The 26979-nt window shown below is 44.4% G+C and overlaps 1 protein-coding gene across 2 annotated transcripts; it reads left to right on the forward strand.

The window, feature by feature from the left end:
* The first annotated feature begins 618 nt into the window (after positions 1–618).
* Positions 619–22208, forward strand: rnf216 (ring finger protein 216). Of its 2 annotated transcripts, none has more exons than XM_039610897.1 (17): positions 619–765; positions 1791–1924; positions 2684–2814; positions 2923–4272; positions 4427–4503; positions 5584–5692; positions 6672–6833; positions 6923–7031; positions 7156–7289; positions 8609–8659; positions 10933–11070; positions 11487–11635; positions 13250–13328; positions 19158–19255; positions 20167–20389; positions 20798–20867; positions 21287–22208. In XM_039610897.1, exons 2-17 carry the CDS (start codon positions 1858–1860, stop codon positions 21694–21696), a joined length of 3357 nt encoding a protein of 1118 aa, XP_039466831.1. In that variant the 5' UTR covers positions 619–765; positions 1791–1857; the 3' UTR covers positions 21697–22208. The 2 variants fall into 2 exon arrangements, with proteins under 2 accessions (XP_039466831.1, XP_039466832.1); XM_039610898.1 differs by lacking the exon at positions 619–765 and adding an exon at positions 811–1195.
* The last annotated feature ends 4771 nt before the right edge of the window (positions 22209–26979 follow it).

Raw genomic sequence — 26979 nt, forward strand, 5'->3', positions numbered from 1 at the left:
TGTACAAGGCTATGCTGTCTGCTCAGATTCAGCTAAATCCTGCAAGATGGAGCTTCGCGTTGCAAATGGATAATGACCCAAAGCAAACTGTAAAAACAACCCAAGAGACAAAGGAATTGGAGATTCTTCAGTGGCTGAGTCAGTCATCTGAAACAGAGTATTTAGTGCAGTCTGTGGGATGACTTGAACAGACACTGAATTGTTTATTTATGATTATTTCATTCATTTATTTAATTCACCATTGCAATAGAATCCTATAAATGTTAGGAAAACATGAAAAGCATAGCTGGTTTCCTTTAAGATAGCATATAGAGTTACAGATCATTTAAAAATACAGATTTGATAGTTACATATGATTTTCATATTCAAAGTCATTTTAAATATATTATTTTGATCTGTTGTTTGAGTATGCTTTTCCTTCATCCTAACTATAGGGAGAGAGAGAGAGAGAGAGAGAGAGAGCTAATAGTTTAAAGTTTTTCTGCTTCTTGTTTAGGGAGCCCTACATATAAATACAATACCCCAGGCAGAAGATAACTTGTATTTCACGACAGAATGGGTACGTTTGTATCTTGGGCTTAACGCTTGCTGAAGAATCAGTGTGGGTGGGACTACATTTCCCACAGGCCGTCTGAACGTGGTGACTGGGTGTTTTTAACGTCGTGACGTTTCTGCTGTTCTTGTTTTGGCAGTTTGTTTCGTTATTCACGGTTTGTCACTTGACCAAGAAGGCGTATTGTACTCGTGAACCAAGACGGAGCTGCGGTATAGTACTTTTCTACATGTATATTCTCGTGTTGTGACTTGGAGCCGTGTGGGGACTGTTTGAAGCGGTTCTGTGGACAGGAAGCCTCGCACAAGTCAGCTAACTAGTCTGGCTAGCTAGCATGCCAAGCTAACGAATGCTAGCTTGGCTAAGAGCAGTTTGTTCTGTTTGTGTCAGCGGAAATGATCGATAGCCGTGATGGGATGCTTGTTTTCAAACACCGCCTTAAACTTGATGCTAAAAAGGCCGTGTTAAACCTAATGTCACGGCGGGGAAAGCGGTGCAAGTGCGGGGGACGAGTGCGGGGGACGAGTACAGGCAGCTTGTCGCTGGGTTAGCGTGTCCTGTTTTAACAACACAGAAGATTTGTGCCACCTTTGATCAGATCGAGGACGATCAGAGCTGCGCCCGCAAGTAAAGCCGATACAGGTCGTTAGCACATATTTGTTTACACGACTGTGCTGGCGAACACATCAGTAGTAACGCTAATGTTATTCCTCGGCGGTGATTTAAATGAGCCCAACTCAGCATTCTGTTCCCCCGTGGAGCTTCCGTCTTTGTTGAGTTCTCTTTAGTAACGTGTTTGGGGGAGTCACTGGTGTGCTCCTGAGTCGTTAGTAGCCTGTGCGATTAGATTAGTTGTGTTCTTAGGGTGGAGTCCAGCTCTCCTCGTTTTCTGTAAATGTGACAAATGTTAAACTGAAACCATTTGCTGGATTCCAGGGGAATACCAGCAGGGTGATAGTGTTGTGCGCGTGTCACACACGCTAACGATAGAAATTAATGGTTATATAAAGTCACATTGAAGGGACTTGCCTCCTTTTTACGAGAAAAAAATAATAAAACAAGTTCCCATAACACGAATCTATTTTCGTTTGAAGAGTTTGTTTGTGGTAAGGGTTTAAAAGGCAGTGATTATGGTTATGGTAAATCTGCAGGAAAGTAATGTGAGTGTATGTAATGTCCTCTGATGGAAACATAACTCTCTGTATGTGTGTGTGTCTGTCTGTGTGTGTGGGCGTAGATGTTACTGATTGAGCAGTGATTGTGTATGTGGGCTGATTCAGGGAGCTGCTAAGTGTAGTTTCACAATGGCAGATGGAGGCAGCGATGATGACGTCATTCACCTGGCAAGCTTCAACGTCCACCGCAGCCAAGGTGAGACTTCACATCCACACTGGCATGTAGACACAATTGTCTGTCTCCACGATACATGATTATAGTTTATATCCATCTATCCATTTGCTTGCTTCTGCTTATCCAAGTTAGGGTCATGGAAAGGGCTAGAGCCTTTCCCATCTGTGGCAAAGTACACCCTGGAAGGGTCAAAAGTCTGTTGCAGAGCCAACACATAGAGGCAGACAACCATTCACACTAACACTCGAATTCTACTCATTCCGTAAATCTCAATCAGAAGTCTAAATCAAGCTTTATGGTCAATTTAGAATTTCAAGTCAGCCTTACAGCATGCATGTTTTTGCATAAACTACATAAAAAAAATAATTTGCTGATCTAATAAACTCGCCAGCACCTTTATAAAGTTCAGGTTAGTAACAGTATGTTAATAAAAAGCTAAAAACAATTATCAAAATGTGCTTGAATAGCTTGACTTGCAGAGCTTCTTATTTAAAGATGTAAATGTTCTGCTTATGCTTTGAGAGGTCCAACAACTTTCTTGTATTTGACCTGTTGCACACACGCATCTACACCTCATGTTTGTGCTTTTTAGGAGGAAGTGCAGCACCTCTGCTAGTTGTTTGATGAACTAACAGTTTCTGCAAAGAAATACAGCATTAGCTCATGTTGCAATCGCTCATCTCTTTTGTCTTAAATTTCCACACGATGCAGTGAATGTCCCTTTTTACATCCACTGTAAATGCATCGTTTAATAACTCCGCTGTGCGTGTGTCTGTGCAGGCTCACGCTCCCATCTGAGAGAGCTCATCACTATTTCTGATGACTCGGATGAAGAGCCTGTGACTCTTGTACCCAGCAGTCCCGTTTTAGTCCCCGACGATGCAGATGACGACGATGTCAGCATATTGGAGGTAACTGATGCAGATTATTCTTAAACCTTTCTTTGTGTATGTCACTTGTGACTTATTCATATATGTTCAAATAAATTTTGGGGGGGTTTTATTCTGCTCTCTCTTCAGCCGTTAACGCCTGCGCGCAGACATGTGATCCGCCCAGCAGCGAAATGGAGCGGGGCCTCGCACAACCCAATTAAAGTTGTAGGTCAAAGTAGCGCATCTTCTGGGGTTTCCGCAGGGGACCCAGTCCCTGCCTGTGCCCCCTCTACCTCCAGAGATGCCAAGGGAACCACGTCTCCCCAAGCAGCCATAAAAGTACAGTTTCTGGCGCACTCGAGCACATCTGGAAACACACTGCTGGATCCCGGCCCTTCATCACTCTCCCAGCCAAAACTGACCACAAACTCACAGCAGCATGACGGTACATCAGCAGACACAAGCGGGGAGCTCCATGCATTTTCTTCTGTCCACACCCCATCTACCTCCACAAATGCCAAGGCCAACACCATCTCATCCAGAATACCTGCACAAGTACCTGAACAAGTGCTTGTCCAGCCTCAGCCTAGCACATCTGGACTATCGCATCAACAACCTGGCTCCTCAGCACAGTTACGTTTGGAGCATCACGCAAACTCCTCTGCCAGTGCCACACACTATATTTGTGCTGCTGCAGTGACTGCTTCAAGTTCTTCTACAAAGACTCAAGCAAAGGCTGGCACCAGTAGCCTTACGCAAGACAATCCTCAGGCCAGTACTTCGTCTGCACATCTTCCATCTCGTATACGGACACACCCTCAGCCTAGTACTTCACTGTTCCAGTCTGGTGGAACAGTGTCAGTGCAGCCCCACCTCATCCAGTTGAAGGAGGTGAAGCTAGTTGTTCTTCCACCACAGCCAAATCAAGCTTCGGCTCTAATAACCCAGCCCCAGGGTCTGCTGCAGCCTGTGCCAGTCAGACAAATGCAGGGCAATCTCATTCAGATTGAGCCGCAGCCCCTGGCTCAGGCCCCTGCCCAGGCTGCAGCCCAGCCTCCTCAACCTCCTCAGGTTATACCAGGGATGCCCCCTGCTGTTCTAATAGCTGCAGCCCCAGAGAGACTGGGTCCTCCAGAAGCAGGTCACCGGATCATCCTGGGGAGCCAGGCACCCAAAAATGCCCTTCCAAACCCTCCAGCTCAGGCTGGTCCCTCGGGTGTGCTTCAGCCAGCCAACAGACTTAACATTAGGGTACATAATGTGAACTCTAACCCTCCTCCTGCTCCCCCAGCTCCTCCTGCTCCCGCAGCTTCAGTCCCCCACAACAGAGAAGAAGCACGTCTTATTCTGGGTCAGAACCCAGAAAGAGTTAATCTGGTCGCAGTGCCTCCAGCACCAGAGGAAATTCCCCAGATAGAGGATGCAAGGCCTGGACCCTCCGCACAACAGGAGAGACCAGAGCACCAGCCTCACGTTAGGGCCCTTATCAGTGGTGTTGTGAGTATCTCATTACGAAAATTGTTTGCATCTCTATTATCTGTTATAAAGTTAAATGAGTGTAATTGTGCTGTGTTGTCTCTCATTTCATCCGTTCCAACCCCATTCTTCTTTTCGGCCATGCTCAACTCAACTTTTTGAATATCCTCTACAGCTGGATCTACTCCCAGACGTCCAAGAAACCTATGTAGCAGAACTGATCCAAAAGAATAATGTGAAAGACTTGAATGTGTAAGAATCATCTTATCTAATTTACCTTAATGTAGAGCTTTAAAAATAGATACATATATCTTGTTGGGTAACCATGTTCCAAACAATGTGACACATGTGAATTTTAAAACAGAATGCAGTGATTTGCAAGTCATATAAAGTCTGTGATTAATTCAGAATAGTTTAATACAAAAAGGAAATAATGAGAAATGATGAAACTGAGAAATCGCATTTTCTTTAAATACACTTGTTCATTTGGAATTTATGCCAAGAACGCATTCAGAAAAAGTTGGGACAAGGTCACATCTACCTCTCTTTTGTGTCACTTCTTCTTTTATCAGCACTTTGCAAGTTTTTGGACACTAAGCTGCAGTTTCAAGTGGTTACATGTATAATATATAATAATGTAACAATAATAATAATAATAATGTATACTTTATTGATATCATTTTTGTGCAACATGTGGTTTCCCATTGTCTAGCTGAAATAAGCAGAACCTTCTCCAGTATTAGTGATGCCTTCATATATGTACGTCTGTATCGTCACGGATCTTGGGTCTTGATCTGTACACTGATCAAAATAGCTGATTTAAAACTTTTTGCTTTAGTGCAGAGTACACGGTAAAGATAGTTACTGACTGGTCTGATCACAGGGCACTTTTCCCCTTTTCCTCAGAGCCCAGAGTCCAGAGTAGTCGGCAGCATCTCTGGCATAGTCGAGTTTTAACTTTCATTCAAACTCTGTCCATCACTTAGGCCATGCAGTGATTGGGTTTTTTTGTTTGTTTGTTTTACTGCAGAATTGTGAAGATTGTGCCCCTTTAATATTATTGTTTTGGGGCTCTGGACTGATAGTATAACGATTTTTCTCGATTTTCTTGATATTTGTCAGCAGTACAGTTTGAAACTCTCTGGTAGTACCTTTATGCTTCGAAAGGATTTGCAAATTATTGCATTCTGTTTTACGTGTATGTTACACAGCGTCATAAAGAGGGTGTAGGTGGTCACATATGAGATGATTGCCGTTGTGCACAGTTGTAACTGCGTGAATGTTTGTGAGAGCTTGTACACATGCAGCCCCCCCCCTCTGCTCTGTTCCCAGTATCTGTAACCTGCTGTTGGAGACTCAAGATTATCCGAGGAAAGACACGGCAGCGGCCACATCAGCTCCCACCAGCATCCTACTAGAGTCTGGAGGCACCCAAAATGAGGCAGGTGTCTTTGTGTGTGTGTGTGTGTGTTAGATGCACAGAAAATGTGTGTAAATGGTGTTAATGTGCAAACAGTAGAATTTCAATCAGTAAAAAGTGCAACGTAAGCTAGGCTCTCGCACTGTGGGTCAGGGTTTAAAAGCCCTTTTAGGACAGTTATGTAAAGTGTAGATACAAATTAATAACAGAGAGGTTGTTCCTCGTTACATGAATTCAAGCTGAGTAGACCATTATATTTTCTAATGGAACTATTTCTGGTATCAGATTATGTCTATAATGTGGTTAAAGAGTGTTGACACATTTGTTGTAGAATGAAATGGATGTGCTGAGGCTCCGTCTAGAAACAAAATTAAATCAAATAAACGATGCTGTATGTAAATATAGACTGTATATAAAAGATGGATGTAGCCATTGTGACATCACCAGTTGGCTTTAGACTCTGCATTTTGAAGCCTCAGTTGTTTTTTGGGTTCTTTGGGGGATTTTGATGTCAGAAGTGATTATATTAAGACCAAAGGGTTGAGTGCTAAGTTATTAGCTAACTGCAACAATCAGACCATAATATCTACTAATTGGTGGACTTCTGAAGTAACAGAATTTCAGTCAGCAAAACTGAGGGACAATCCTTTTGGATGGGCTGTATCTCAGAGCAGGTCATTTTATTTTTGAGCTTATTCAAAAAAAAATGTCCCAGATGGCTCCTCCGATGTAAATGTAGGGAAGAGGTTCACTTCGGTGTACAAATTGATGGAGGTGAGGCCTAGCAGACAGCTATTAGCTATGACTGCCTGTGTCAGGGTGTAGCTGTTAGTGCAAGTAAACACTGCAATTTTTCATTGTTGAATTGACTTTTAAGTGCTGGAGGCTTAATGATATTTATTTATTTTACCTTTCCACTCAAGCCGATCACTCACTACAGCTTCATATTATCTGTGAATCCTATATTTAAGTGTCTGTTTTCATGTTTGCGGTCTTTCAGGTGACCGAGGACTTGTTTGATTATGGCAAGCTGGGCGCGGTGGGACCTGAAGTTGTGATGCAGGCCGCTGACTTGCTCATGGCAGATTTCAGGATGCTCAGCTGTCAGGACATTAAATGGGCTCTCAACGCCCTGAAGGGACACTATGCAATCACACGCAAGGTACCTAAAGTCCCATCTGAGAGTGCACCATGCTTCCTGTGTCTTCTTTGCTGTCGTACCTTTCAACTCTCCCTGGCTCTTCTTCCCAGGCCTTATGTGAAGCTCTGAAGAAGTGGCAAGAGTCAGGGGACCCGTCGGGAAAGAAACGACGGAGCAGGACCTCGGAACGCTGCTACGTCGATTTCCACTTTGAGCACGGTGAGAAAACTTTTAGCATGCACCTGTTTTTGCATCTTTTACTTATTTCTGTTTTGCACATTCAGAAATTGCTTTCACAAGACAGTGGAAACTCTCAGTAACTGGTTTCTTCCTTGTCCTCCAGGTTCGGTTAAGTTTGACAAGAGGATGTACTTCTTGGAGAATGACCGTCGGTACTGCAGGACATACAGCAGTCTGGAGGCATCTGTGCAGAAGGAGCTTGCATTCTATCAGCAGAAGGCCAAGGAATGGGCAGAGGTACACACACAAATACACTCACTCGGGAACTCTGTTTTCCTTCATTGTTGCATTTATCGTAATTTTTATAGCCCAGAATGGCCCTATGTGGGGTGGGTGGGGGGGGGGGGTGAATTGAGCACAACAACCATAATTGGCTCATGGAGTATAAAGGAGGCAAGTCTGTGTTACCTTACATTCCTTGCGAGGGTGTTTATGGCTGTGTAAAAACCTCTTTGTTGTCTGCACCAAGAATTCCTCTGTGCAAGAAAACCCTGAACTCTACAAGCCTTCTTTTTTTAACAGATAATGATATATTTCACTTATCTAAACAGTAGCTTTCTAATGCATTAACTCATTTGTATAGCAAGCACTCTTTCTAGCTTTTCCCACTGTACCCTTCCCCACCCTGCACCACTCTCTCAAAGACTGGATAGCTTTGGCTTTTAAAGCCCTCGGGTATATGGGGCTAATTATGTTGCTTTAAATCCCTCTCATGTCCTGGAGCTCTCTCCATCCAGTATCCAAAGCTCGTTCTTTTTTTTATTTGGTCTCTTTCACTCTCCCTCTTCACCTTCTTTGCTTCTGTTTACCAGACCTTTTTTTTTTGCTGAATACAGTTTCCACTGTCCACTATTTCCCTTGTCTGTGGTACATTACCAGTAGCTATCCTCTCCCTATTTTGTTTGTGCCATCAACCATTTAGCAGGTGATAGAACCGCATAGTGAAGCTGAAGCTCATAGGAACTAGTCTCGAACTTCATATTGTGCAGTCAGCTTCATGATGATTATTTCTTGCCTTGCACAGGCGGTTGTATTTATCTGCCACTTGAGGATTTAAGTTACTAATTGGACAGCTCCACTGTTAGAAGCTGCATTTGTTCGAAGACCAGGGAATAATGTGGTGCTGCTCAGTTAGTATATTAAAGGCGTCTTGCATCAGCGAATAGAATAATTATAATGGTTGGATATGTTGCATAGAGCTGCTTCACAAATGTTGATAACCTTGTGATGTGCTGCATAACATGGAATACAGAGATTTCTGAATTCAGTCATTTAGATTTCAAGCACTTAGCGGGTGAATATGTCAGTCAAACTTGGGCACAGTCAGTAGGTAAATTAGCATACACCAAACGCCCAGCAGCGGAGCCAGTTCAGTCCCAGGGACTCTGTTTTCAGGTCACTCTCTGCAGAGTTAGAAAAGTGTTACATCATGTTGGCTTACACCTTACCTCGTGCACCCGATCTTCACCAATTAACCAACTGCCTCTCTCTCTCTCTCTCTCTCTCTCTCTCTCTCTCTCTCTCTCTCTCCCTCTCCCTTCTGTCTTTGTGTCCAGCATGAGGACTTCCTCCTTGCTCTTCAGGTCAATGAAGATGAGTATAAGAAGGTAGGATTCATCACATTGCATCTCTATCTGTTGATTCAGTCTAAAGTGGCTTTTCAGTGATGTTTCCAGATAACACTGTGCTGTGAATAAGTCTTGAGACACCCCGCATTTCTTTTTATGGTGTTGCCAAAGAGCCAGATGTTTTTTTGTTTTTTAATTAACGTGGTTTTGAGACTTTCAAAAGCTCTTTCAATGCTTTTCTTTGGACATTTGGCTCCCTTTTCACTCATTTCAATCAAGCTTTTAAATAATAATAATAGTATTAAAGATAATTATAATGATAAGGCAGCTTCTGTGACACCAGTGTTGTGTCTACACATAACAGAAAACTTAGCTTAGAACCAGTTTTATATTGTATCTTTAGCTACTTTGTTGCCAGCAGTCTGTCACAAAAAACGTATTTGTTCCCATTTCTTTCACTGAATCTACTAAAAAATATCAAATACAACACAGTTTGACAGGTGGTAATACTTTGGGAATCACTTTATTAGAGCAAAAATACCAAAGTATTACCTGAAAACCTGTCCAGCTTGGCTTGGTCAGCAGTGCAGAAACTGGAGAAGTTGAGAATGAAACAAGAAGTGGTAGGTCTAAAGAAGTATCTATAGCAGATTTCAGTATCCGAAAGTTGTCCTGAAGAAATAAGCAAGGATCTAACACACGACCTGAGAGATTCATTTAGCCCTTTAATTAATCTGTCTAATCCATCTACTGTTCACTGAAGGATCATCAGAAATGGTGTTAGTGGAAGGGTGGCTGTTGAGAATAGAATAGAATAGAATAGAATAGAATAGAATAGAATAGAATTCAACTTTATTGTCATTGCACATGTCACAGGTACAGGGCAACGAAATGCAGTTTGCATCCATCCAGAAGTGCTTTAGCCATGATATAGATATATTACAATATATATTAGCAATAATATAGATATGTAAGTATATTACAGAAATGGGTCTATTATGGTATGTTATAATGTACACGGTATGAAGTATGTTATGAATATGCTATAACTATAAGTATGTACAGGCTGTAGTGAGTACAAGCTATGTACAGGCTATGAACAGGATATAAATATGAAAAAAAACTAAACAGAATATGAAATAAAAAACTATACAGAAATATGAGATATACAGTTATACAGAAATGTGAACTATGCAAGTTATAAACAGTTGTAGGTAGGATTAAAAATTATTGTATGTACAGAATGATTATTTACACAGAACTATACAGTAGTGCAGTTAAGATAAGTGAGATATGTGGATAATTTCTACAGAGGCTATATAAAGTGCTAGTGGTTGTGAGTGGTGGTTCAGTCCAAGCTGTTCTTCAGGAAGGAAAATGTGTTTTAAAAAAAAAAGGAAAAAGACTGAGGTATGCCAGATTACACAAAAGCTAGACTGAAAATCAGTGGCAACAGGTCTGATGGAGTGACAAATCCAAAAGTAATTTTTTTTGGTTAATTATTTCAGTAAAGTTGTGGAGAGAGATCTGCAGTACATGCTGGAGGTCTGTGATAGTTTGGGGCTGCATTACAGCCAGTGGAGTTGAGCATCTTAGTCAGTATCTAACCTGAAACAGTTAACCTTTGAGCATGACAGTGATCCCAAACACACCAGCAATGCAGTTAAAACAAACCTAGATATAAAACACGCAATGGAAAGTATCAGTCATGGATTGGAACAAAAGGCAGTCAGCGTCCAAAGAAGAGCTTTGAATGTCCTTCAAGAAACCTGGAGAACTATTCCTGAAGACAATTTAAAGAAATGACAAGAAAGCTGCCTAAGAGAGATCAGACTGTGTTGAAGAATAAATGTGGTCGTACAGAATACAGAAATTTAAGCTTTTTAGAATTCTACAACAGGGGTCCCCAACTCCAGGACTCGAGGGCCGGTGTCCTGCAGTTTTTAGATGTGTCCGTGATCCAACACAGCTGATTCAAATGGCTAAATTACCTCCTCAACATGTCTTGCAGTTCTCCAGAGGCCTGGTAATGAACTAATCATTTGATTCAATTGTGTTGACCCAGGGTGAGATCTAAAACCTGCAGAACACCGGCCCTTGAGGCCTGGAGTGTGGGACCCCTGTTCTACAATGTCTGTTTTTGCCTCATATTCTGTATTTCAAAAGTTTTTGTAATAAATTCAGTATAAAACTTGTTAGCTTGCAGAATGTACTGGTTTCATTTGAGGTTCATTTTAGATATTGTCAGAATTTACACTTTTCTGATTAATGTGAGGTTTTTGACTTATGATGTGTTACGATTGTTTTTCCAGGATGGTCAGCTGATTGAGTGTGGCTGCTGTTTTGGGGAGTTTGCTTTTGAGAAGATGACGCAGTGTTCGGACGGTCACCTGTTCTGTAAAGAGTGCCTGGTCAAATACGCTCAGGAGGCGGTGTTCGGCTCTGGGAAGGTACGCGCAGACATTTTCTGTTTTCAATATGACTTAACTGGTAATGTTGCTTGGCAACTATAAATGACTAATGCTATAATAATACACACCTCTTTGAGTGATGAGCTGTCAAATAAATGTCAAGATTGAAAATGAGCTGGGGCGCAGATTTCGCAATATCATCAATGTTTGTTGTCCACGTAGCATTGTGAAATAAAGGCTTTCCTATTTATTAGGTGCCTTGTTGCTGGTACTGGTATTTATTGTATTGCATTGTTTTGGATTAAAAGGTTGTCGTGTGTTTTTCATCCGCCTCATCTGACCGCACTGTTGTACCTAATAATGTGTCATAATAATGGTCAGTTAAACTGGAGGTGGCTGTGAACGTGCAGCGTCTCTGCTCTGTAATGAAGTCGCGCTCCGTCCTCTTCTTGTAGTCGGACCTGAGCTGCATGGAGGGGGGCTGCCCGTGCTCCTACCCTGTGTGTGAGCTGGAGAAGGTCCTACCAGAGAATATACTGTGTAAATATTACGAGAGGCAGGCGGAGGAGGCGGTTGCTGCCACCTGTGCAGATGAGTTAGTGAGGTAAGTGTGTGTGGGGGTAGCTCCCAGATTTATAGGTATAATAAAGTAACTGATAACTCGAGGTGCCAGTTTGTCCACAAACAGATTTTTAATTGACTTAATAAAATTGAATAAAGAGATTCCAGCAATGTTTACAGATGCATAGGGACATAAGGCTCATCTTTTAGCCTGGTGTCCAATCTTTCTACTAAGTTAACATCATTAAAAAGTCAGTTAATTTGAAAATGCACCATTTTAAAAATGAATAGTGGGCCTTTTAATGTTTGTTCAATATTTAAAGTCCTTCATTCAAGGCCTTGAGTAAGTAGACCCTGTCTTATCTTAAAGACCTCACAGTACCATTCCACCTCAACAGAGCGCTCTCAGACTGCTGGTTTACTTGTGGTTTCTAGGATATTTGAAAATAAAATGGGAGGCAGAGCCTTCAGCTTTCAGGCCCCTCTTCTGTGAAACCTGCTCCCAGTTTGAGGAGACAGGAGACAGACATCCTCTCTACTTTTAAGATTAGGCTTTAGACTTTCCTTTCAGATAAAGCTTGTAGTTAGGACTTCAGGTGACCCTGGTGACCATGCTGCAATAAGCCTAGGCTGCTTCCCATGATGCACTGCAAGTGTTTCTTCTTCACTCAGCTTTTTTCACTCTCTCTCTGTTTATACACACCTCTGTATGCAGTCATCAGTTATTACTAATCTCTGGCTCTCTGTCTGTCTTTTGTCCTGTCTCCCTCTCCTCACCCCAACTGGCAGACAGCCACCCATCTCTGAGCCTCGTCCTGCTGGAGGTTTCTTCCTGTTAAAAGGGAGTTTTTCCTTCTCACTGTCGTCAAGTGTTTGCTTTGAGGGGGTCGTTTGATTTGTTTCGTTGGGGTTTTCTCTGTCCTACTGCAGGGTCTTACCAAGCGCCTTGAGGCGACTGTTGTGATTTAGTGCTATAAAAATATAACTGAATTAAATTAAATCATGATAAATGATAATCAGTTATTTTTTAATAACTGGCTCCTGAGCCCCCTGTCATTTTGCAGAAGTGGCCTCCAGCCTTTATGCAGTGATTAGCTCTGTGCATTATGTCATTTAAAAAAATCAAACTTTTTAAATATTGGCTAGAACTTAGGCTAATGGGCCAATCATGTGTTCAAAGCAAACACAAAGCATCAGGATTAGATTCAAAGTCTACACGACGACATGAGTTGGTGGAAATTCAAATCAGGTGATGGAAACAGGAACAGTAGAAAATATTTCAGCTGTAATGCAAAAGCCAGTCAGCTGAGATTTTCCCACAGACTGTGGATTTGTGTTCAGTATGGTTCATCTTCACTTTTACAGAACGAAAGGGAGGGGGCTTAGAGAAATTGCCGCAAGAAAATGGTCGGCAGATTGATAATCGCTAGCTGCAGCCTAACTTATTTATGATTAGCACTTTGCCTCTCCTACTGTGGGATGTTGAAGATCTGGCTGCTTTGTCTAGCTCATTTTTAGTCACAGAGTTGCTGAATTATGACGGGAGTCATTTAATGTGTGACTGTCTCTAATCGGCTGTCAGCGTGCCATCATCTTATCATATACAGCTGCCTTGTACGTTTCCTCTCATCTTCCTTTCCCCTCTGATCTCTTCCAGGTGTCCGTTTTGCAACTTCCCAGCGTTGCTGGACAAAGGCATGTCTCTGTTTAGCTGTCCCAACCCTCGGTGCCGCAAGGTGAGTCCTGCTCTTCTGCTCTCTCTCTGTTTATAAAGTAAATTAAACACTCTCTCAAAGACGTGTACACCAAAGTAGGTCGACACTCATCTGCACATCTTCTGGTGTGACCCTGGGTAAGAGTACTTACAGCACAGAAGATCTAATCTAAATTTTCAAGCCAAGAGTGGACGACTGGATCGTGAATAATTCAGAGCGTCGTGACAGCAAAATGGTGTCTACCTATAAATCATCTCCGTGCAGCCTAGACACGAAGCCGGACAACCATAAGAGAGAGAGGCAGAGGAGAGATTGATGAGCAGCTTTTGGAAATGATGAACCGTTCCATGTGGCGAGGTCGCCACCTCTGGCTCCCTCTCTGTTTATCTCTGGGCCTCCTCCCTCTGTCTGAGGAATGCAGGGGGAGGCGATGCTCTTTGTCTGCCGGAGTTGTCACACAAATTCCAAGCCAAAAAAAAAAAAAAACTTCATTATTTGGCAGAAACACACACAGGCTCATTCACACTCTTTCCCTACATAAATACAGCCCTCCCGTTTTCCTCTGTGTTTCTGTGAGCTCTGCTTCTGTAAACATCTCGCACTCACACCTGCTCACAACCGTAAGAGAAGCAAACACACACACACCTCTGCTATCTTTGCATTCCCTCAAAGGTAGGAGAGAAGTTGGGGGAGGGGGTTATGTCAGTACCCATACAAGAAAAATGTGCACATGTGACTCCTCGCACAGTGGTATAGGGTCAAACCCTTCATTAACTGATGGGCTCGCATTCTTTCAATTCTCATGTCAAACTGAAGGCCCGTGGGCCAGATTTGGGCCATTTGAAGATTTTAATCTGGCCAACAAAACATTGCATATGCACATGATGAAGAACACAGATCAGGAGCACCTTCACCAAACCTGTAAGCTAACAAAGTAATTGACAGAAAAAGGCTAAAAAAACAAGCAGAAGAAAGAGAAGCAGGAGTAGTGCAATCGCTTTCAAACCAATTTGTAGCCATGGACAGAGAACATGGGTATAAAGCTGGTGAGCTCAACCAGTTTCATGGCAGAAAGCTAGTCTGTACAGTGCAGGCAAACTGCATGATCTTGCCCACACAGATCAGGTCTGTGAGACTTGTAGAGACACGGTCAAGAAGAAAAGAAGACAAGGTTTAATTTCTAGGTGCAGCCGATGGTATCGAGTTCGGTGGTCTCAGGATCACCTCTCTGCTTTTTGCAGATCAGGTTGTTCTTCTGGCTTTATCGGGCGAGCCCCTCCAGCTTGTGCTGGGGCAGTTTGCAGCCAAGTGTGAAGTGGTTAGGGGCGGATTAGCACCTCCAAGACTGAGGACATGGTTCTTCTGGTGTGTTCTGTTTGAAGTCGGAATTTCCAAGGTCCCAATTGAAATTTTCGATTCGAACAGTCCTTCAAGTCAGACTTCCTACTCGGAAAGTTGAAGCAACCCCACCAGCCCCAATTTAACAATCCAAGATGGCGGCATTGTACATAAACATTAGTAAAACTGTAAAGCTCGCAATCTGTACAGCCACTGTTGTGTGACTGAGCAGATCTGTGGTCACAAGCTCTGGTGACAGTGGATGAACGAATGAATGAACGAATGAGTTCGCAAATACAAGCAGCAGGAATTAGCTTCGTCTGAAGAGAGTCTGAGCTCTCCATCAGGGCCAGTGGGATGAGTGCAGGCGTTTGGGGAGGGCTCAGAGTAGAGCTGTCACTCGCAGCAAAAGTAGCAGGTTGAGGTGGTTTGGAAATCTGACTAGGATGCCGGACCCCCTCACAGGTGAAGTGTTCTGGGTACCTCCTAAAGAGCGGCGTCCCTGTAGTAGGGACAGTGGACAGACTGAATCTCTCAGCTGGCTTGCAAAAACCTCGGTGTCCCCTAGATGAGCTGAAATAGGTGGACTGGGAGAGGAGGGTGCTCTGGGTGTCTCTGCTGAGAGTGCTCTTGACAGAATCTGAACCTGGACCTGGAGAGGTTGTTGTGAATTGGCTGTATGGTGCCCTCCGTGTAGCATGTCTCTGTGGTGCGAGCCCATATTTAAAAAGTCTCTTCCAAAGTGTAAAAAAAAGTTTTTGTCGTTTTCTGTTTTGAAAATGGGATATACTTATCCTTTTAACTTGTTTTCATACAAGAGCAGCACTTTGTCTTTGTGTTTGAGCAAACTGTGTTTTAGTTTCAGTCGGAGGCCTGTGAGACATCAATGTGAGACTTGTTTGCCCTTTAAACAGCTCTGAAAGCAGTGCAGACACCACATTGAAACAGTAAGAAATGAGTCATGTGAGGTATCCTCCTCAGCATTTTTGCTGCCTTGGTATTTTAGGGTGTTTCCAGCATCAACTTTCCCAGAGGCCTTTTTTTTTTTTTTTTTTTTAAGGAACTCTGGAAGAAACTAAAACTGAGGTTTTAACCAGATTCTTAATTACACCTGAGGTTTTCCATCTGCCAGCTGGGTTTTTCCTCCATAGCAAACCTCTTCTGTAATCCTACATCTGCTGACTTGGCCCAAGCTGGACTAGTTCTTCTTACTTGTGGCTCCACAGTAGCGTTTTGTCTTTGCCGTAGCTTCTCTATTAGCACGTGGCTCTCAGATGGCTCCTTTTGGCTCAGCTTTATGCTTGCATTTATTGCAGATTTTCCCCTCAGGCAGTGAAGAATAGAAATGCAATGCAATTCCTGCCAGCAGCCTGTAGGTGGAGCCATAGGCTTGCAGTGGCTGGCCATGCAGCATCACTGCACAGCTGCACCTCATTACAAGCTCACACACCCAGAGACTTAAAAGTTAGACATGCTCCAGATAACTTTGGGTCTGATCCTTGCTCAGTGATTCATCTGCAGTGCAAAACGAATTCAGTCAGCTTTTAAAGCCAGCACGTTGAAGCTCAGAGTCCATGCTTCACAGATATGTTTGCTTATGTATGCCACAAAAAAAACTGCTTCCACTTCCACTTAGAATTGGGATGTGTGTTGTTACCTGGAAACCCCCATCACACACACACGCTGGTATTATCACCAGTGTTTAATAAGAGACGGGTGATATTGAGGTGTTAATTCCTCTCTTGCTTTCACGTGTGTGTGTGTTTTTTATTTCCATACACACTGTACAGTCTACCCCACAGCCCGCTCAATCTCAAGCAGGGAGGGGCCTCATTATGTAACTGACACACTTCCGTAAGCCCACCCGCCTTCTTCCGCACTGCCGTCTCATTGGCTAGCCACGCTGTCCACTCCCCTCATACTGGTTTCTGACTGGTTGGTCACACTTCCTCGTCCATTTCAAATGTGGTTCACATCAAATTTGACCCAGATTCTGTCCTCTCCTTCTTGTTTTTTTTTCCTTTCTCCCCTTCTGCCCTGGCTCTGTCTGACCTACACAAACACACAATGCTGTGTGCATGCCACGAGTCATTTAATATATTCCACATGTGGTTGTGAGGACATTTGCACAGGTTTGTCCCCGGCCTGTCCATGATTACTCGCTGTGGAATGTGATATGTAAGACAATGGAAGTGGAAGCACTGTGCAAATCTGTGCACTGCAGTCTCAGTGTTGCTGTTCCTGCAGATCAGATGAATTTTCTCAAAGGAGCAAGTCCTGTGACGGGTTTGCAAGCAACAAGCTTATGGCTTGTCATGTCAGGTTTAACCCCTTCCTTCCTGCTGTTCGAAATGCCACTCGAGTTTGATTGCAGCAAAAGCCACACACACAGACAGACACACACATCCCCTAACAACCCCATCAGAAGCTGTGCACGTCCTTATAAGGGCTGCTGTAGTGTCCACCGCAAGAGAAGAAGAAAAAGATTTAGAGGGGACGCAAAATATGAATGAAAGTAGGAAGGAGGTGCTGTTAGGGAGTGGCACGCAGAAAAGGAGAGCAGTGAATGAAGGAGTAAGACGAGCTGGAACATGCTGGGGGAAAAAATAGTAGGAGCAGTGAGTGTGAATTAATGAATGGAGAGAGGGGGGAAAGACAAACTTGTGGTGGTGCTGCTGCTGTGTGTTTATCTCTGTGACCTCTGTCACATTTCAGCTATGCTCCAATTTTTTTTCGTTTCTTTTTCTTTTCCTGTGTCTGTGTGTAAATGAAGGCGGGGACGACACACCCCCTACGAGGTTTGGCTGTGACATCAGCAGCTGTATTTTTAGCTGCGCTATAAGAACTCAGGTGTGTTCCTGGTTTTCAGTGTCTTGTCAAACAGGTCTCGGACAGGCGCGCTTGCTCTGCTCTCCTCGTTCCTTGGCCTCGATGTCACCACTAGGGGGCGATCTCTCATCGTTCTGTCGTTCTCGCCCTTGTCTGGCTTTGTGTGAGCTGGCGTTTTCTTGTTTTGATTTGGGGTTGTATTTTGTGACACTTGAGTCCAGGAATGTTCACTCTGGCTCTTTTTTTGAGGTTTAAGCGGAATATTTCTTCCACCTGAGCTTTTCCTGCTTATTCCTCTCTTGTAATCTCTAACAGTTATTCTCTAACCACAGACTAAAGGGGTATTTTCCTCTTTAGCTTTAACTCATCCCCATGATTACATCAGCCAGCCTGCAGATTAACATGTTTTTTGTGACGTCTGGGACATCATATTTTGTGTGTGTGTGGATGATTTTCTTGACTTGGTTGTGTCAGGTTGAGTCAGCACCTTAAACACTTCCTCGGGGTCCCGGAGATGTTCCAGTTTTGCAGTTATCTTGTTGGGAGACCACTGCCGTCGGAATCGACTTTTTGGCAACTTATTAGCTTATTAGCAGAACACAAGTTACAAGATCAGTGTCACACAGTGTTTCTAATGTCGTGGCTCCTTGGTTAGATAAGTTAAGATCACTTTTATTAGTCCCACAGTTGGGAAATTGACAAAATGCAGCCCAGATGGGATTTGAATCCACAATCCTGAGCCCTGGACGCTGTTGGCTTATCCATTAGGTCACTGGGTCTTTATAATAATTGACATCATGAACCCCAAACCTCCATATGGTTTGAATCCCTGCTTTTCATCTCTATATCAGTTTTATTCAGAATGTTTTTTTCTCTTTTTGAAGAAACTACTAAACTGGATCCAGATCTTGTGCCTTTTTTAGGGAGCAGTCATCACTCAAACACCAGCCAAAACCATAGATTCTCCCCCACCAGCCTCTGGCTGACCTTGCTCACGCAGAGCTGTCTCACTGAATATTGTGAGATCAGCTCTGACTTGCATGCATGATAACAAAAAAAAATCCCCCCAGTGAAAGAAGGATGTGTGAGGAGGTCACAGGACACAGAGGGAAGGTTCAGCAGCAGCAGCGGTGGAGATGTGGATCATGCTTTGCTGCATCAGCTGTCACACTGTTTAATATTAGATGAGGGGCTCAAATATTTATGGTGACACCACTTAGCTAAGGGTTAGCAAGAGTGGGAGCCTCAAGCCGCCTGCACCCCGCCACTCCCCAACATCCCTTTAACTTGGCGCTTTTGGCTGAGGAGACGAAGAAAGGTTGGAGCCTGGAGTTGTTGTTTCTAGGCAACCGAGCAGTCAGCGGCGAGCGCTCTCGCTGCAGTGACGCAGAGAGAGAGCCACACCTAACCGTGCAAGCCCCGAGTCCCTGCAGTGGCAGCACCAGCAGCATGCTGAGCAGAGGCAGCGGTGTGTGTGTGTTTATGTGGGGGGGGGGGGACGCTCTGACTGCAGTGTAATATCCCCCTACACCACCTGCTCAGCATTAATGGGAAAACTATGGGTGGATGCATCTCCTCACTTTTGATGAGATGCTAAGAAAGGTACAATTCCAGAAAAGCACAGAAGCACTACCCTATTTCTCAACATCCCCTTCCTGTCTTTTTTCTTCTTCTTCTCTTTAGGAGAGCTGTCGAAAGTGCCACGTCCAGTGGAAGCAGCATGTGGGGAAGACCTGCGAGGAGGTCCTGGAGAGAGACGAGATCCGCATGAGGGTGCTCTTGTAAGTGGGTCACAGGAAGCCTTCATCAGTAATGTACAGAGTGCTCAGGATGGCTCAGATTTTTCATGCATTTGATGGGATTTTATACCATTTTCTTCTTTCTTGACTCAAACCAGCCACTTTAAGGATAAGATGCTCATTTCTCCTCTGCCACCACAGACAGTCAGTAGGACTTTTCCACATTTCATCTTCATTTCATCTTCTGCCTGTGATCGTTCAGGCACATTTTTTGGGGGGGGGGGGGTAACATCTGTAACATCTAGCTCCCCTCTTACCAGAGAGGATGCTGGGTAAACACTTTAGTTTCCCGGACAACATTTGAGGAAACTGAGAGGCTGGCTGCTTCCTGCAGGCCCAGCGGGCCCTGAGGCAGTGCTTCCTGTTTTGAGCCGGTCGCAGATCGTCTTACTTCCGGGCGCTGAAGGAGACGGGAAGCGGCCTGGTAGACAGATCAGAGGATCAGGGTCTGATGATTCTAACAGGACAAAACTAAAAGGGAATCATAGTAGCAGGAGTTTGTTCTGCTCCATTCAGAGGAACAAACCCCACATTCAGGGCTCATTAGGGCAGGATCGCTTCTCATGTTTTTGTTTTTGTCTTTTTTTGTTTTTTGTCTGCTTCCAGAACAGAAGCTCTTCTTCTCTGCCCTTTATCAGATAAATAACAAGAAAATTAAGGACTGCATATCATCAGGACTGGTGTCACACAGGCATCCTCTAATAAACACCACATGCTTAAGCCTTTCATCACATTTCATTTTGTGTCCAGCATGTATTTTTTAATCCTAATACACTTCTAAAGTTATCTTTGATATCACATGCTAGTCCTGCTGTTAATTTACAGAAAATGTCTCTGTCCCAAAACCGATCCTCTCCTATCACATTTTCCTAAACTCTGTCTCTGTGGTGCAGCGAGGAGCGCATGACGGCAGCTCGGGTGAGGAAGTGCGTCAAGTGCGGGACGGGCCTGGTCAAATCGGAGGGCTGCAACCGGATGTCGTGCCGCTGCGGCAGCTTCATGTGCTACCTCTGCCGAGAGCCCATCACCGGCTACAACCACTTCTGCCAGCACGCCCGGTCTCCCGGCGCTCCCTGCCGCCACTGCCGCAAGTGCTCCCTCTGGACCGACCCCACGGTGCGCTCCAAACTCAAAACACTCACATAATCACAGATCTTAATTCTTGTTCTGTTTCCCACTGCACTTTGACCTTGACCATCTGAGGCCGTGGCTACCCACAGCGGCCTGGCTACAGAATCACTGGCAACCAAAAGGCAGCCATTAGTTTCCAGTCAGTTAATGAGCTGGAGAAGCTCCAGCTCATCCTCTACTGTCCTCGGTCACATGTAGCACAGAGCAGGAGGTAAAGCGTGCTCTAGCTACTGGAAATAGTTTGGTTTAGGAAACTACATAATGCAGACTTTGTAGTCTGGCGGGTTAACGACCATTTAACACACGAACCAGCTCAGCCGTTTAAGGTCAAGTAATAATGGCAACAGCGTTTTTGGAAATGCGTCAACTTCTCTGTGTATTGTGTTTTAACAGCAAGATGACGAGCGAATCATTCAGGAGATCCAGAAGGAAGGGGAGGCGGAGCTGAATAAGAAGTGCACAGGTCAGTAATAAAAACGGGCTCTGAAAACGATGAGCTTTAGCTCATACGGCGTCAGGCTGAGTGCAGTGGCCCTTTTGCTGTGTCTCTCTCCGCACCGCTCTCTTCTTCCCTGCACTATATAATAACAGCAAAAAGCCCCTAATAATAATAACAATATTAAATAATGCTGGCACTCATAAAACTGTTATTAATCGCTCAGTTTGCACTGAATTATGTTCTTTGGCAGGAAACTGTGGCACTGCCACGACAACACTCTTCCTCTCTGCTGCTTCCTCTTCATCTCTTTGACTATTATTTATTCAGGCGTGCTGGCAGCAGTTGCATGACTGTATCCTGTGTGTGGTTTCTGTGAAGGACAGGCGCGAGGGAAACATTGTGCACCTCACCGATCCTTTTATTTATTTTCATTCTCCTCTCAGATAATTCAGGGAAGAGAGTCGGCCCTCCACCGGAGCCCATCGCAGACACCAAGCGGCCCCGTGTCGGTCCACCCGCAGAAAACCCACCCATTCCCAACCCCCCGCCCGCTCCTCTCCCCCAGGCAGTGCAAGCTCCCCTTTTCGTCCCTCCGCGTCCCCGCTACCCACCGGCGCCACCGCCGCACTACCCCCAGGTGATCATGCCACGGCTGCGCCCGGCGCCCTACGTGCCCCCGCTGCAGCACCTGCCCCCTCTGAACAATAACAACAACAACAACCACCCCCACAACCACCACCATCACCACCACAACCACAACCCCGGTCCCTTCAACCTTCATCAGCACAACATGGACGTGATGGACATGCCAATGCACTACGGGCCGCCGCACCGCTACTACAGACGCTTCTAACGCGGTGGCATGAATCCCGCTGTGACCCGGTGTGCCCCTGCACACACTCATGTACCCTCACTACAGTATTTCAGTAAAGTTTTTCCCTGTCTGGTTATTATTTTTCGTTCCTTTTATTGTGCATTATTGTTTTTCATTATAGTGTTTTCATCCGTTTTGATAGCTCACATCTGCGAGCCAGCCTCTCCTTATCAATTCAAATAAAGAAAAACACACTGAAAGTGCATTTTTAGAGAATCACACACACACTTTCAGATACTTTTGCCTTCTCGTGTTGCTTTTGGGCTTCAATAATGGAGAGATCCTCTTGTTACTCTTTTCCACCCTTTTTTTGTTTTCATTTAAATGTTCACGGACAGTTGAGAACCTTGAGACAATTTATTTCCCCTTTATACAGATATTTTTGAGTAATAAAAGCATAAAATTAAAAAAATATTGTTAGCATTTCCTCTGTATCTTTTGTGTAACATGTGAGACTGCAAACTTTTCTAATAAAGTCCTCTGTTCACATTTTTAAGACCTGCTGCTTCGTACAAAAGCCGATGTTGGGAGACATTTCTCTCTCTGTCTTAGCCTCTCTTTCACCCCCTCCTTCCTCCTTCAGCTCATGTAGAAAAAGGGGCTGACTCATGATAACTGCCCGCCCCCCCCGGCCCAGGGCTATGCGCCAATCACATGACAGACGGAGTGTTTTCCACCAATCGCCGTGTCGCGACAGCCGGGCTTTGTGATGTTACAGACAGAGGGGACTTCTTTGTTCAGCCAAGCGTGCTGCAAGTGTGACAAATCACTTTGCTACACACACTCACACACACTTTGCTGTCTTCTTATTTCTGCATGCACACTCTAAGAGAAGCAAACAGCAAAGCTCCATTTTAGCCTGGGGGTCCTAATGGTTTTAGTCATGGGTGGTAGGAGACAGACTTCGAGGGCTGGAATTAGACTTTAATCAGACTCAGCATCTTAAACCAGCCAAGCCGACATGAATTGAATCGTGTAAATGAGGCTCACAGCCATTTGTGTTGTTTTTGGGACGTTCAAATTAAAAGCATGAATGCATCATTTTATTCATTTTTTTCCCTCAATGCGATGATGTAACTAAAGTTATGTGAAACCGTTTTTTTTTTACTCTAGCTGAGGTTTCGACTTAACTTTAAGAGATTTGAGTGATACATTATATTAGAGTTTAGCATTTTCACTCTTAATCTTGACCATATGTTGCTGAGGGGGCGGAGCAATAAGTTAGTTAGCAAACATACATGTGATAGCACAGACGATACATCTTGCATGTTTCCTTCAAGGCAGTTCAGCTCCTAATTTTGGGGAATTTTCAATGACAACCACAAATGCAAAGTGGAAACTGCCTCCTGTAAGTTCTGGTATCCTTCCAGTTAGGCCTCCATGACAGCTAAAATAACTGAGCACTTTTATTATACTAATGAACTCAAAAAAAGCTCTGCTGACATCACTGTGACATCATCACTTTATTTTCCAGATGTGATTAAAAAGCCTTTCCAAAGACATGGGGGGGTGCTGTTTTTACAAGCTGAGTGATGCTCTCACGATGACTGACTCTAATGTGTAAACTCATTGGACTGTACCTTCAAAGATTCATTGTTTCCAGCTACAGCTGGTAACCCCATGACTGCTGTGGCCACCCTCTGTTAGCCCTGACCTCAGAGCCTGTAAGAATTCATCCCGACTGTCACTGCTGCCGACATCATGAGTCTGAATCCCTGAGAAACAATCTTTCCTTTTCATTAGAAATCCCGTCCTACTCTTTTATTCTTTTCTAGTCCCCAAAGACACCCCAGGGCCTGCCAGACGAGCGTGTGGGTCATGGATTACAGTTGGATAGCATTAAAGGGAATTATCTGCTAATGACTCATTTAATTCAAACAACAAAGGGCGGGCTTAGCTGACATGATTAGATTGAATAAAGGAGATTTCTGGCAACGCAGTCAATGCTGTCACTTACACAATTCAAGCTCTCAATAGTTACCCTGGTATTATGATTAAAACACTGTCATGGATGGAGGCGCGGCTTTTCACAGTATTAGAGGTGTAGGTACACAAGTATAGCAAACATACTGAAAAGTACATCTGAAGAGAAGGGTGTGTGTGTTAATGTGCTGCCCGTGCAGTAAATGGACTCGGACTTGTAGAGCTTACTGAGCACCTTCTGCTATGAGCGTCACTCACAGTGTGCTTTTATTCTGTGCCTCTAAGCACTTTATCTAACATTCACACACTCTCAGACTCTGATGGATGCATTGAGGGTAATTCAGGATTCAGTGTCGCCATGCAGAGCCAGGGATCAAAGCTTCCGATTGGTGGAGGACCCCCTGTACTTCCTGTCCCACTGCTTCAGTAAGGTTGGCTTGAACCACCAAGTCAGCCTCAGCCGTGCTTTCTGCTTAGATAACAGCATGCTAATGCATCCAGACCAGAGCCTACAAGAAAAATAAACAGATCGTCCACTGTGGGCTGCTGCATTTGGCCCAGTCTGTTTAGATCACTATATAGTTCTAGTGCTAATTACATAGCAGCAGCTGACAGAGGGCTTCATCCACAGAGTAGTGCTTTACATATTTGGCTAACAAGCAAAAGATCCTGCTTCAGGTAGGAGACACAAATCCCTTTGACTGGGGGTGTTTGCATCTGGTGCAAACGCTCTGCTACATCCAACATGTGGAGCTGTGTGAATAAGGAAGCAGACAAAAGTAGCAATAATAGAGGATTTCTTTCACAGCAGCAACACAGATGTCCCTTATGTTATTGTATGTGATAGGTGGAGTACCTTGAATGCTCATTGTGTGCAGAAAAGGTCATATAAATATACATGGGTCAGTCCTTAACTGCACTGATGCATAAAAGGGTAAATCAGGAGTTCAGTCAATACAATAACAGCATCGCCGTCATCTATTTAAACCTCAAATACATCAGCGTTTTCACTATTTATCCTAAGGTAGCGATGCTTTTATTATCTCCAGCTGTGTTACTGTATTTTGCTGCATATCTTTACTAATATGTCAAAACCAGACTTTCCAATACAGTTGCCGACCCATTCAAGTTGTTCTGGAATAACAGTATAAAAGGATATTTCAATATGAATTAGTTAGCAGCAGCTGATAGAGGGTTTCATCCATAGACTAATGCTTGGCTAACAAACAAAAGATCCCGGTTTAATTTCAGGTGGGAGACGCAAATCCAGTAAGCAGCTATGATTAGAGGATTTCATTTATATCAGCAACACCGACTGTACTTTTAGTTTGGAGTCCTGTGCGTGGTAGGTGGAGTACCTTGAATGGTCATTGTGTGCAGAAAAGGTCATGTAAATATGCAGACTGTCCTTATCTGCAGTGATGCATAAATGTGAACAATAACAGTATCGCCATTAACTATTCAAGCCTCTAAAAGACAAACACCGAGCCTTTTCCCTGAATAGTGGTTGTGGATCCGAGCCTCTGAATGGGATTGAACGATGAAACGGATTTTAAATGCGTCGCATTCTGGCAGGCCTGAAAACACAAACCACAGACGTGACCTACATATCTTCTGGGACACCTGTGATGGACAAATAGTGCCTCAGCTTCCTGCTGCTTCCTGTTATTTTGCATCCACGTTCCTGTGCTCACACTGCTGTATACATATTGTTTGCATGTTACATGGTGACCAGCACAACCTCTGCACACTATGTGGAGCAGAGTGAGAGTAATCTGGGATTTCTTCTCGCTCCGAGTCAGGATAAGGAAATGCATCATATAAACAGAGGTCCTCACAAAAATAGAACTGCAAACGTGTGTGTGCGTGTGTGTGTGTGTGCGCATGCATATTGGAGCTCCTCCTCAGGGAGCGCTGGTGTCTGGCAGCATTTGGTCCCCTGATGGTTTTTGCTGCTCCACCTCCGCTGGCTTTGTTTGTGTGTGTTATCGTCTGTGTGTCTCTTTAATGGCTCTGTATGTTTTTAATGAGCGTGTGCTTATGCAGCTGTATCCCCTCAGTACAGCTACCTTTACCGTCAACCCACTGCTGTACTCGTAAGAGCCGCTGTAGATGTGAAACTATGCAGAAAGCGCCATTCGAGCCTTTGATGGCTGATTTGTAAAAATGAGTCAACCTGCTATTCATCCTGCACAGACCCATATTGCTCACATCCCCTAAAGAGATTACACGCTGACCCACTGACCCACTGCCTGAGAGCGGAAAAACATGGTGATGGTGGGTGGGGGTGGGAGGTAGATTTGATCAGAGCGGAGAGAGCTGATAGCAAAGGTGGAGGAGAGTGTACGTTCACACAGGATGGATGCAAGAGGAGGAGGCCACACAGTAGAGCGTGGCTCAATGATGAGCTGTTCTCTGATCAAAGGGGGACCTCCTGCTCCTCCTCCTGGTGCTGTTCCCTAAAGGCTCCTCACCCCTTACCCCTCAGTGCAACCCCACCCCCTCAAATTAAGCCTAACCAGGCCCGAGCATCAGTAATGCAATGAAGGTTTTTGACACTTCACGTCCTCACAGTGCCCCACACACACACTATCCAAGCTTTAGCAGCTGGTGTTTCCATGGTAACACTGCTGGGGTGCACAAGAGGATTCAGATGTGGGTGGAGACAGCGGCCATTTCGCACACAGCCTCTCCTCCCTTTCTCTCCCCCTCCTGGCAGAGAGAGAGAGCCAACCCAGCTCCGCCTGCAGCCTCACACTTCACCCACAAACCGCTGCATCCATTCCTGGGATCTGGGTCATATTCTGAGTGACTCATTTTTTTCAGCAAAATCATTCAGCAGCTGGAGGAGGAGGAGAGATGGGGAGGTTGGAGGGCGGATTAGACAGGGTGGTGTATGTTTGTTTTGCCATGTTGGGTGTTCCTCTGGGATCTGCAAACCTGACAGGGGTGGGCGGGGGGGATGGGTGGATGGATTAGAGGGCTGCTCTGGAGGCTCCAACATTACATTACCACCCGAAATGTGCATTTGTGTGTGTGAGCAGTTGCCCTTTCTCTGTGCTAGAATAAATGTTTCAACACAACGGCTCCATTCAGGAGACAGGAAAAAGTGTGTGTGTCTGTGTGTGTGCGCAACACATGGAGCTGCTGTGGTCAGAAACTGGCAAGAGACTAAAAATGAAGCTATGATTACATGAGAAACGAGCAGGGAAAGAAAAGACTAGGGTTTCCAAAATTATCCAGGTTGAACTTGGAAAATGTCGTCTTCTTGAGGATACAATAAATACATAAATCGGTTTGCAAGAACAAAAGAAGAATTTAGCCTGAGAAAGTCTCGGG

Source organism: Oreochromis aureus, linkage group 4 (genome assembly GCF_013358895.1).
Source record: "Oreochromis aureus strain Israel breed Guangdong linkage group 4, ZZ_aureus, whole genome shotgun sequence".
NCBI lineage: Eukaryota > Metazoa > Chordata > Actinopteri > Cichliformes > Cichlidae > Oreochromis > Oreochromis aureus.